Raw genomic sequence first — 12,297 nt, forward strand, 5'->3', positions numbered from 1 at the left:
GGGGGCATGGGTTCCACCCCTGGTCGGGCTGCGCAGCGTGGCCAAAAAAAAAAAAAGAAAAGATTCAATGTGATAATATGTGTCTGGCACACAGTAGGTGCTCAGCAAATATCCTTCCCCAGAAACAGAGGCACACGCAGCCCTTAAAACAGTGGAGGTAACAAAGGGTTCTCAGTCCAGAGGAAAAAACAAGCAGGCAATGAATGAACTCTCTCTGGTTTTCCTTCTAAGAGAGTGACTCACTGGCCAGAGCCCAGGATGATCACCAATGCAGAGGACAGGCAGCCAAACGCTAGCCTCCCACGTGGAGTTTCCAAAAAATGTAAGCACAGAGTTGCATAACCTGAGACATGTGTCTCCCTTAAGTGTTTTCCTGCAAACCTTCCCTGAAAAAGATCACGGAGCGGAGGCTGTAGGGCAGCCTTGGGAGGGAAGAAGGGAGAAGTGGGGGGGTGGGGGTTGGAGAACTCAGGGGTGGGATGGGATTCGGAAGAGAAGGTACCACATTTACTGAGCTCCTATTATGTGCCAGGTAATAGGAGCTCACTCTGTCTGTTATCTACTTAGATCCTTGCCATAAATCTGAGAGAACAGCTATTACCACTCCCACATTCCAAGGAAAGAAATAATAACAGTAATTAATTTGCTAATGTTTACATAATGCTGACCACATATCTGGCAGTGAGACAATGCCCGACACACATTTGATTCTCAGGAAAGCCCCGGACATGGGTAATATTCTGACCCCCATTTCATAGAGGAGGAAACTGAGACTCAGATAAAGTAACTTCCCTAAGGTCACCCAGTAAGACAGTAGTAGAGCCAGTGTTCAAAGACAAGAAGGGTTCCAAAGTCCATAGACCTCTAAGAGGGCATTTCCCAAGGGATTTACGGTGGTGGATCTAGAAAGTGCCCCTAGCAGGAGTTGTCTTTATGTGCTCACAGTGGGAGCCCAATGTGAGAGTGACGTCAATGACCAAGTGACCAGAGGCAGTCTCTTCTTCTGCGCCCAGAGGACAGTTTGTCCCTGCTTGTGGCTTTTTGTCATTCTGCCTCTGACCCAAAGTTTAAAGTTTCATTCATAAGTTTGAAAACTACAAACTTGGCAGCGTGGGAAAGGCCCTTGGAGATCAGCTATTTTAGTCCAACCCACTCATATTACAGACAGGGGAAGAAAACCCTGAGGCCCAAAGAGAGCCGTGGACATGGCAAGGTCACAGCACAATTTTCTGTTAGCAGCAGAGTTAGTTTGAGGTCAATTACAGATCATCTTGTTCTGTAATTATCAAAGGCGGATGTTCCTCTGAATCACTTGGGAAGCTCTTTACAGATTTCTGTACTCTGCTCCTGGAGATTCAGACTTCGGTTTGCAGCAAGGCTTGAGAATCTGACTGTATATGTTCCTCAGGTGACTCAGATGGCTCAGGGCCATGGACTGCGTTTGGAAGTTGGAGTCCAACGAACCTCTTTGATTTTATAGTTTGGGATACTAAGATCCAGTGTGGGACTTGCCCAAGGTCACATGGCAAGTTGGCGGGGCCCTAGCACAGGCTTTGTGGTCTGAACCCAAAGTTCATTTTCCTTTTCCAGGCCACCTGTAGTCAAATTCTCAAAATGGGTCACGAAGACTGGCCAAGAGTATTACCGTGGTTTTCCTCAGCTTAGTTTCCTTCTCGTAGCCAAATTAAGACTTGGGACACTGCCCATTTCCGGGGCTTGGAAAGGTAGGAATTCAAAAGCTGAAATTCTACAGGGAAAAGGAAACTGCTGTCTGGCAGGCCCATGGGGGTTTCCCAAAGGCAAGCTCCAGGATCCAGGGATGACTCAGACACCAGCTATCCACCAGTCCCAACGCCTCAGGGCTACCTGCATTTTCCAGGAAGGAAGGTGTTCCCTCCCCTTTCTTCTGTGGGAGAGATGGGGTGGAGAAGGCCCAGATGTGACTTGAGGGGGCCCAACTCAGGAAGAGACACACCATCTAGCACCTGGAAGAAAGGAAGCTGCCTGCCGAAACTAAGTTGAACCTCTAGAGCACTTTTCCTGAGCCTCTCTTCCAACCTCTCCGTAATCCCTCACCCTGAACCACTTAAGCCTAGGGATTCACTGCTCCTTCCCCACTTCCCACTATCCCACACATATTTCACTGTCTTCTTCCTTTCTTTCTTTTTTCTTTTTTAAAATTCTGGAATGGTATCTTGGTGTTTGGAGTCAGGTGTCCTGGGTTTGAATCCCAGCTCAGCTTCCTATGAGCTCTCTGACCTAGGTAGAGTCACGCCCCACTCTCAGAGCCTCAGTTTCCTCATCTTTAAAGTGGGGGATAATATCTATCTTCTCTGATGATGATGATGATTTCGGCCACTGTGGGATCTTAGTTCCCCGACCAGGGATCGAACCCAGGCCCTCGGCAGTGAAAGTGCAGAGTCCTAACCATTGGACCGCCAGGGAGTTCCCATACCTTCTCTGATTATGAGGATGAAACAAGATCACATAGACACTTAATAAACAGAAGATGTTTTCTCAGAAGCACTAGATCATGTAAGTCATCAATACACCAGAGAGATTTGGTGAGCTGAAATGAGGTGCCTAAAAGAATAGTCGAACTGGAAATCACCTCAGAAATCTTTGAGCCTTAATGACTTCCAAGCTGGAGTCCAAGTGAACTGTTTACAATATTTCCAAACGATAAGGGAAATCACACACTTACTCTTGATAGCGTCTCAGGTTTCTTTACCTTTGTCTGGAATTGTAACAACTCAAGGTGATAACATGGTTAACGCATGCTGTTCAGAAGTTCTGACTGGCAAGTTACATAGATCTTTGATAAGCTTTTTTTAATGGGAAAATAATTAGTGGAGGGCAGATTAAATGATGGAAAACATTAATCTTGTCTAACTCCTCATTTCATAAACAGGGAAGCTGAGGTTTAAAGAAGAAAGTGGCTTGCTAATCACACAGCTAGTAGAGCAGGCTAGAAAACCTGAACTCTTCCTGGAACCAGTTACTTCCCTTCTTTCCTTTCCGGAGAAGGAGAACCTAGGATCAAGGAAATCGATGGGTTTCGGTCGGCTGAGGCAGGAGTGAAATGACTCATCAATTTGCTGTTGCCCTTTCTCTATTCTTGACTCATTCAGCACGTATTTACTGACTGTCCACACTATTTGGACTCAGAAGAGAAGGCAGAGAGAAATAGCTATGGCGGCAGGCAGCATCGGGATCTGCTTCCAGGTATGACTTCAGAACCTGGGCTTTTTTCCCCCATTTTAAATATATATATATATATATATATATATATATATATATATATATATATATATATATATATATATGGATATCCACATTATAAAACACCCACTACTCTGCCTTCTAATACAGTTAGGTTGTGTCTGAGGGCAGGGGCTGTCTCATTCGAACGTGTGCAAATTTTCCTGGCACTCAGTAGGGCACGAAATCAGTGCTGTGGTATTGGAAATACTTGAACTCTAATTCTGACTGCCACTAATTCTATGTCTTTGAGACAGTATATTCCTTTCCTTCTCTGGCCCTTAGTTTTACCATCTGTAACCCAGAAACAGTGGCAAAATCATGTGTGGAATTGCTGGCAAGTTCAAGTTATCCCAGGATATAACTAGGAGGAAGAAAACGTTGGGAATCTAGGCTGAAAACAGAGTCGACGTTATCACCTCGTTAATTCCCAAACATCTTTCCCTCGCCCTTGACCCCTCCTCTTACCTTCTACCCTAGCCGTCCTCCTTTTCTTCAAGATCTCCCTCTAGAGGGCACGCTAGCTCTACCGTTCTGGTGCCCCACTTCCGTTCGCCTTCATTTTTTTCTTCTGCGCATGTGCACACTTCGCTTCCGGGCTTCCCTACTCTCGTTTAGGTGGCTCAACCGAAGACTGCACCCGCTACGCCTGCGCAATGTCAGCCCCGCCCCTCCACCGCTGTCCCCGGAAACGCTTCCTTCCTACGCAGCGGCTACAGTCGCAGCAGGAGCTGGAGCTTTGCCTCTCTAGGCCGGTAGGGCCTCTCCTCCATGGTCTTGCCTGTCAGCACCGTTCCGGGGGCCAGTCGTTGAGGCTGGGCTGCGCTCGGAAGCTTCGATCCTCGAGTCCGTCACCCGGTGAGTGAACCCCACAGGAGCTCGAGTACGAGCGGGGCCCGAGCAGCTGCTGGAACGGGCAGGATTTCCCCTCACTCCGGGAATGGGTCTGTCCGCCCCGGCCTCCCCCCCAACTCCCGGAATGGGCTCGCCCCCTCGGTCCCAGTCCCTCCTCCCGACTGGGCGACGTTGCCATGGTGACGGCCGGCGGGCTGAGGCCCGGCGTGTGTCCTCTCAGGTGCCGGGGCGGCCCGGGGCCCATGGCGCGGCGGTGGCGCTGACCCAGGCCCGGGCGGCGGCCGGGCCCCGCGGGCCGGCATGGCGGGCCAGTTCCGCAGCTACGTGTGGGACCCGTTGCTGATCCTGTCGCAGATCGTCCTCATGCAGACCGTGTATTACGGCTCGCTGGGCCTGTGGCTGGCGCTGGTGGACGGGCTGGTGCGCAGCAGCCCCTCGCTGGACCAGATGTTCGACGCCGAGGTATGGTCCCCGGGCCGGCGCGGGCGGCGTCTCGGCCTCACCGGGTGGTCTGACACTACTGGGCTCTAGACCTGGCTGGGCCACCTTCTCGTTTTGTGGCCCTGGGAAAGGGATATCACCTTTCTGAGCCTCGGCTGCCCTATCCATAAAATGGAATGACAGAGAGGCAGATTAGTACAAAGGAAGGGGCCTGCGTTCCAGGCAACCTGATACATCTCCTTTCTGACACTGAAAAAGTGACTTCACTTCTCTGAGTCCCAGATTCTCGGGTGCCAAATTGGGGACGGGGGGATGGATAAAAGAGCATTCACGGAGTATAATGGGAACTTCCTGGACTTTGGAGTCAGGTCTCTAAGTTCCATGTACTAGCTGTGTGACCTGGGGCGAGTGTTGTCATCTCTCTGAACCTGTTTTCCTGTCTGCAAAATCATGAGACCGCTGGCATAGAGGTCGTGGACTGCAGTACAAAGAGCCTGGCTTTGGATTCAGAAATGCTTAGTGTCCAATGTAGGCTGAAACATACCAGCTGTGGGATTTGGGGCAAGTTGCTTTATCTTTCTGAGCCTGTTTCCTCTTCTGGAATAGAATAATCCTCAGCAAAATGTTATGAGGGCCAGAGGGGCCTACGAGTAAGAAAGTGCCTTATAAAGTGTAATGGGAGGGTGGAGAGGTGTTTTGCTTCAGAGAGGCAGCTGTGGTATATGGTAATAAGCACAGTTCTTGGAGCCAGGAGATCTGGGATGGAATCTTTCCTCCTGTTGCTTATTCTCTATGTAGCCCTTGGGCAAGTTATTATCCAAAAAAAGGTAATAATAAGCAAGTTATTATCCAAAAAGAGGTAACAGTAACAACAATAACAACTTTATGAGGTTGTTGTGAGGATGATATGAGATAATGAATGTCAAGGCCTTTGAAAGCTGAAAGTGTGCAGATGTTTGGTATTGGATAGTACCGTATGGACAGTGGTGGAGGTCACTCACCCACCAGGTGCCTAGTAGTACCTTCTTAGGAGCCTTGCTGAACCCCGTTCTAACTCTTTTGCTGTTTATTTACCCTGTCACTTTGGGCAAGTGACTTAACTTCTTTGAATTTTCATTCCTCCTTTGTAAAATGAGGATAATGATCCCTTCCCGGCTGCTGTGAGGGGTCAGATGAGATACAGTGGTGGACGTCTGTAAAAGCAGCTTGGTGGAAGTAGGCTGCCATACAGATGAAGAGGCCTGTTGGCTTCTGTGGTCCTGGAATGATGTTTGTTCCTGAGCGGGGCTGCTGGGGTCCTCGAGCCTGGGGCTCTGCCAGGCCACTTCTCCAGCATATTTCCATTTGTGATTCCCCCTCAGATCCTGGGCTTTTCCACCCCTCCAGGCCGGCTCTCCACGATGTCCTTCGTCCTCAACGCCCTCACCTGGTGAGTATCACCAGTTTTGCTATCCAGCTTTTGGGGTCTTAGCACTGGAACTAACTTCCTAAATTCGGACGTGAAACAGGCTGGCACTTGTTCCTGGGCAGTGGTGGACTAAAATGGGTGGCAGAGGCCAGTTCTGAGACTGGCTCCACTGTAGGGTTTCTTTGATCGCTGTTTTGACTTAGCTGGAAAGCTCTTATGTCGCTCTGTGCATGCTGCCTTGGGACAGCTTTCATCTCAGACCACTTCCCTGATGTGGAATCAGATGAGGAAAGGATTGCACCGGGAGTCAGTCTATTCTTGGCCCATGTGCCATTGGCCAAGTTCCTTCCCTTCTCTCTAGGCCTTGGGTCCTCATCTGTACCCTGAGGGCTTTGACTGAGAGGTGGTTTAGGGAAGTGACTAAGAGCTTAGGCTCGGGAAGCCGACTCACTTGGCTTTGACTCTCAGCTTTACCACTAGTCTAGTGACTGTGGACAAGTTAATCTGTCTAAGCCCCAGTTTCCTCATCAGTAAAATCAGGCTAATAATATTACCCACCTCATAGTGGTAAGGGTTCCATGAGTTAATTCACAGGAGGTACTTAGAACGATGCCTTTCACATTACTGTTCTTGACCTTACACTGGAGGTTGAAAACTGGTGGGGTGACTTTGACCTGAATTTGGCTCCCACATATGTTCTGTTTGGCTTACACAGTTGTCAACCCATGCAGGGTGTTTAAGACTTTTTTCACTTAGTTGAAAATCAGGATATTTTATGTTAAAAATACAGATTTCTGGCTTCTCTTAAAAAATGGGATGATCGATTGATTCCAGGCCAGCATTCTAGCATGGTGACTTGCCTAGCTGCAGGCTGCACTTTAGATGAAACAGGTATGCTTCATGCTGCCACAGTCCCCACCAGTCGCTGGGATCCCTTTGAGTGGCAGCTGCATTGATCATCAAGCTCGTACTTTTTCCTTCTCCCCAGCCTGATCCACTCTCAGCATCACCTGCCAGGTTCCTCTGGGCATCTGATAATGTAACCCCTGCCTCCCACTTCTCTCGCTTGCTTCTGACCACTATGCTGTCATCCTAATTGTCCCTGCTCCCCCAAATAACCTAATCTAAGGCCAGGACAACCCAGTGACAACTCACTGCTGTCCTCTCCCCACAGTGCCCTGGGCTTGCTGTACTTCATCCGGCGAGGGAAGCAGTGTCTGGATTTCACTGTCACTGTCCATTTCTTTCACCTCCTGGGCTGCTGGTTCTACAGCTCCCGTTTCCCCTCGGCGCTGACCTGGTGGCTGGTCCAGGCCGTGTGCATTGCACTCATGGCTGTCATCGGGGAGTACCTGTGCATGCGGTCGGAGCTCAAGGAGATCCCCCTCAACTCAGCCCCGAAGTCCAGTGTCTAGAGTCAGGTCCTTTGGACACCCAGCTGGGCACTTGACACCTTGGGCTGCTCCGACTGTCCAGATGAGGTCCAGCCCAGGCCTGAGAGGAACCCGGGAAATGTGAAGTCTCTGTTGGTGTGGGAGAGAGAGTGAGGCCCCGTCAAGAAGGCAGGTAGCAGGCAGGATCACAGCTGCAAGAACGGCCTCCGTTCACTGAAGCCTTGGTATCTGGGAGGTCGGCAAGGGGGACCTCTTTCAGGGTAATAACAGAATCAGAACCATGCCACTCTTGAGCCACCATACCTGTCACCAGCCTGTTATTTTAAAAAGGAAAAAAAAAATAATCAAGGGAATCTGATCACAGCGAACCACTCTTCTAGCCACCTGTCTTACCTCCCTGGGACAGCTGTTAGCTTTGCCATGCTGCTGGACTGCAGCTGTTCTGTTTGGAGCAACACTGGGTTTCTGGATCCAGAGCCACAGAAAGATGTAGGCGCAAAGTAGCAGGCTGCTGTCAGTGAGAGGATGGCAGGTGGAGGCATCAAGCAGAAAGAAAACGCACAACCTGTGTCCTGCTACACACATGTGTGTGTACACCAGTGAACCCATGACTGACTTTCTTCCGGTTCTCTCTACTGGGCCTCCACCCTGCTGCCAGCTTTCAACATTGCAGGCCATAGGACCCAGAGAAGAATCTTAGCGTCGCTCCCCATCTAACCCTCGAACTAGAGTCACTGCCTGTTCTCTAGGAATGACCGGGCATCCCAGCTCCCACGGACCTCCTCCGTTCTGGCAATAGTTCCCTTTTCCCGCCTTGTTTGGAATTACACAGTGGGAAGGGTACAGTGGGCGCCCAGACACAGGAAGCCCAGCCTTCCAGCTTGAGGTGCACTTGATAGTGCCGAGGGAGATAGGAATTTGCTACTAAGATTTTTCTTCGGGGTGGAGTGTCCTCTGTGAGGGGCTTACAGCTGCCCTTCCCGTGTACATAAATACAGTATTTTCCACGGTTCTGCCTGTGCTTATTTTGTAATGCTGTGCTCGGGAGCTATACAGAATGATTAGGCCACCTTCTTTTTTCCTGAACCCAAGTATTCCTCCACCTGGTTAAAACACTAAGTGCCGGGGACACCTGTGTCCCACCCCCGCCTGCAGCCTTCTCCGCCACGCCTTGGGTGAACTGCCATGACTCTCAGGGTACCTTTGCCATTTGCCAGTGACTTCTGAACGTGCCCAGTGGAATGCACTGGTCTAGACCCATTTCTGCCTGGAAACCATTGCTGCACCCCTTTGGATCCTCCAGAGCCTGCCTGAGAGAGCTGTCAGTGCTCAGCTTTCAGTGTTAGGGCTACACGGTTGGGGACTTTTGCCATCTCCCCAGGAAGCCTTTCTAGCCTCCTGGCTCCCAGCCCTGCAGAATAGGAAGTTGAGGCCGACAGGATGAAGGTTTAAGAGTGAACATGCCTGGGCAGAGGCTGGGAGAATGCTCGGGTGAGGCACCTCAGTAACTCAGGGAACTCTAGCCAAGCTGGGAGGAAGCAGGTTGTTAATGAGATTCTAATCCTGGCTGCGGGGTCCAGGAGGTATGACCAGCTGAAATGGCTTCCCCTGGGTGGATGGATTTCCCCCCAGACTCTAAAGGCAGGTGACTAACTTTATTTTGAGGCAAGCCTCAGAGCACTCACATCGTGTGGCCGCAGGCTCCCGTGGCCAGCTCTGGTGGTGGTAGCTCCAGCTGTGTTGGCACACCTCTTTGGGAGTTTCCCACAAAGGCTGGTGCTGTCCTGCACATCTTCGATGACAGATCTCTGCCCCTTGAGTGTCAGTTGGATTTATGAAAACTGCCAAAGGTCAGGGGAGCCAAGGTGGGGTTTTTTTGTTTTTTAATAATATCATGACTAAGCTGAATGACAGTTGGGGGTCAAACATATGTGAGTTTCCTGAGATTTTTATGAATTCTAAAGTGACAAAGCAGTGTCTAGAGGCAAGTTCCAGAGAGAACTGGGCAATGGAAGTAATAAATAACATGCATTGAGTGCTTCCTAAAGAGATGTCCAGCAGTAGACTAAGTGCTCTGCACCTCCTTGCTCACTTAATCTTCACAACAACCCTCTGAAGTAGGAAACAGCATCATCTGTATCTTACAGATGAGGAAACTGTAAGGAACTTGCCCAAGGTTACATGTTAGGAGCTGGCAGAGCCAGGATTTGGGTTCCGGTAGTGACATTAATAAGCTCATTCTGAAGAGATTAATAGTTAAAGATGTTTAAGTTCTTAGTGGTTAAACAATCTGCACCTTATAATCATACTTTCGCATCCTACTGTATTGTTTTAAATACTAAGGATGTAAACTGTGTAAATATTACTTGCTTTCCAAGAAAACGGATAGGCAGTACATTAAATACGGCCACAGATTTCCAAGTGAACATAGGAATGTTGGAAATATTTTTATTTCCAAAGGATAAAGGAAAGTACCTAGATCCGAAAGTTACCGCCACCCTACCACTGAGTTGGTGTAGCTCTTGACTTTCTAGGGGTCTGACGTCTAGACGCCCCCCCGCCCCATCCCGTCCACTACCATTTGGAGAGACAAGTGGAGACTAGTGCATAGCTGGTGCTCAGAATAGTTTATAACCCGCAAGAAGGATGGGAAAGGAGAAAGGGATGTCTAGCTCAGAGGGTGCCTCTAACCCCTAGTTCTAGGCAGGCCTGCCCAGATCAGAGCCACATGGGGGTCAGAAGGGCAGCCAGCAGGCACCAGTGAGGCGGGAAGCTCCAGGTCCCCGTGAGTCTTATGTGAGGCACAGCTCAAACAGGTTAGGTTCCCCTGGAAGCAGAGTCTTAGACTCTCTTCAACAACTCCCAGATCAGGGTAACTTCCTTCTCGCAGTCCCCGGGGGCAGTCAGCCTGTAACCCAGGGACTACAGCCTCAGGGGCAGGGGAAGGAGAGGCCAGTTCTGGGCACAAGAGAGGTTCTTTGTGGAGAGGGAATTAAGAGCTACTGCGTGCTTGAGGTTTTCTGTAGGAAAGTAGCAAAGGATGGTAGAACAACATTGAAGCAAGGGGAGTAGAGGGAGCTGAGAGTTTTAATCCCTGACCTGCCTACCTGGCCAAGCCAGGGAGACTTCTAGGGGCCCAATGTCAGAAGGCTTTAGAGAGCTGCAATGGAGTGCAAGGTTAAGTCCTGGAGTCCCATTACCAGCTCTGAGACCTTGGATAAGCTACTTAACCTTCCCTGGGTTGAACTTCCCTGAGTTTTTGTGAGGATTCAGTGAGATGTCATAATGTAAAGCATTTAGTGCTGTGCCTGACCTATAAGAAAGTGATCCATGAATCTAAGCAGTTAGAATTATGGGACCGCTGCCCCCTTCCCATTTTACAGAGGAGATATCTTTCTTCAAAGCCTCAACTGTTAGGTGGGGGACAGGCTTGCCCATGACCTAGGTACAGCCACCAAGTATTGAGCTCCTATGTGCCATGCACTGTAAAGTGATTTATGTTTCTAACTTAACCCAATGAGATAGGCACCACCGTTTTCCCCATTTTGCAGACAATGAAACTGAGGCTTAGGAGTAAACAGCTTTCCCCAGCATCAAACAGCTGATAAGAAGCTAGGCCTGTCTGCCTCAGCAACCTCAGCCCCATTCATCCACCAATCATGTTTAAGTGGTACATGGCCCAGATTGGGAGAGGGACAGTCTCCGGGATCCAGATGCTATTTTGTGAATGTGAACATAAGATTGCCTTTTTAAACAAGCAGCTAGTTCCCTAAAGGTGGGCAGTTAGGCAGCCGCTCATAAGTGAGAAACAGGGCCAGTACTGGCTTTATTACAGCAAGGAGGCCTGGAAAAAGGCCGAATGTTCAACGTCCCACAAACTGGTTTCAACTACATCAAGCCTGATTTGCCCAAAGCCCTCTGGAATGGCTATTAGTATCCCTCTTTAAATAAACAGATGGAATACGCTCTGAGAGGTCGTGTGACTTGTTAAAATTCAAACATTAAAAAATTTCCCCCAGTTAACTGTTAGGGAGCCATTTCTCCTGCGGTCTCTTATCCCTGAGATTATGGGTTGCAGCATCCTGCCCAAATCAGGATCTGACTGAGCCCTGAAGAGGGGCCTCAGGTTGAAGTGGTTAAACAATGGGAGAATGGTAGTGGGGAGACCCTAGTCCTGGGATTATGGGAGGCAGGTTGCCTGAGCCTAATGCCAGCAGGTGGAAGGGATAAGGCTGGAAGGAGTGCACTGCTGGAAGTCATTCACATGCATGAGGCCTGCATCCTTGCTTCCCCAGCGGCACCCTGGCCACGCTGGGTCCCAGCCTAGGCACACAGGCTTCTGTCTGCTCACTTGATGGCATTGCCCGTGGGAAGCTGGGGCCCAGCTCTGGCTCCCAATTGGGCAAAGCAGAAGTTGCCAACCTCGCCTAGGCTCAGGCCATTCGGGCCCCCACTTGGGGCTCCCCGGGGAAGGTTCCCATGAAGACTAGTGCATGCCCCCCCCTCCCACCCCGCCACACACACAGGGTTTGGCTTTTTGTTTGGGAGTGCGCTGCCCTAATCGCCCGCTGATAGAGCACGCTGGACAGAAGTTTACTTGAAGGTTGATGGAACGGAAGGTGCTTGGGAGGAAAGATCGAATAGAGGGTTGATGTGATTGATGATGCCCAGCGAGGGAACCGAAATGGAGACTACCCAGGAAACGGGCTGGATTGCAAGCTTAGCGGGAAGACAGCTTGAAGTGAAGGTTACGGGAGTGGAGGTTGCGCGGAGGGGGCGGGGCGGGGTGCTCGGGAAGGGAGCGCCGCGCCTGGGTGGCCGCAGGTAGGGAGCGCGCTGCGGGGGCGTTAGGTCGCCATTCCCGAGGCTGAGCAGTGCGGTGCAGAGCGGTCCAGCGCCAGGCCCCGCTCAGGCTGTTCTCGCGGCCCGGTTTCCGCT

General features: G+C 50.3%; 1 protein-coding gene across 4 annotated transcripts in view; it reads left to right on the plus strand.

Moving 5' to 3' along the window:
- The first annotated feature begins 3,077 nt into the window (after nt 1–3,077).
- SYS1 (SYS1 golgi trafficking protein) overlaps nt 3,078–12,297 on the plus strand; it is a 35,851-nt gene continuing 26,631 nt past the window's right edge. Inside the window, exons 1-5 of one of the 4 annotated variants that reach the window (XM_067708253.1) lie at nt 3,096–3,225; nt 3,880–4,119; nt 4,316–4,578; nt 5,919–5,986; nt 7,140–8,372. In XM_067708253.1, the coding sequence (XP_067564354.1) occupies nt 3,918–4,119; nt 4,316–4,578; nt 5,919–5,986; nt 7,140–7,380 (774 nt within the window). In that variant the 5' untranslated portion in view covers nt 3,096–3,225; nt 3,880–3,917 and the 3' untranslated portion in view covers nt 7,381–8,372. Of the gene's footprint in view, nt 3,226–3,879; nt 4,120–4,315; nt 4,579–5,918; nt 5,987–7,139; nt 8,373–12,297 lie in introns of those variants that run through there. The other 3 variants (XM_067708254.1, XM_067708256.1, XM_067708255.1) reach the window with 3 other exon arrangements.

Source organism: Pseudorca crassidens, chromosome 15 (assembly GCF_039906515.1).
Source record: "Pseudorca crassidens isolate mPseCra1 chromosome 15, mPseCra1.hap1, whole genome shotgun sequence".
In the NCBI taxonomy this organism is placed as follows: Eukaryota; Metazoa; Chordata; class Mammalia; order Artiodactyla; family Delphinidae; genus Pseudorca; species Pseudorca crassidens.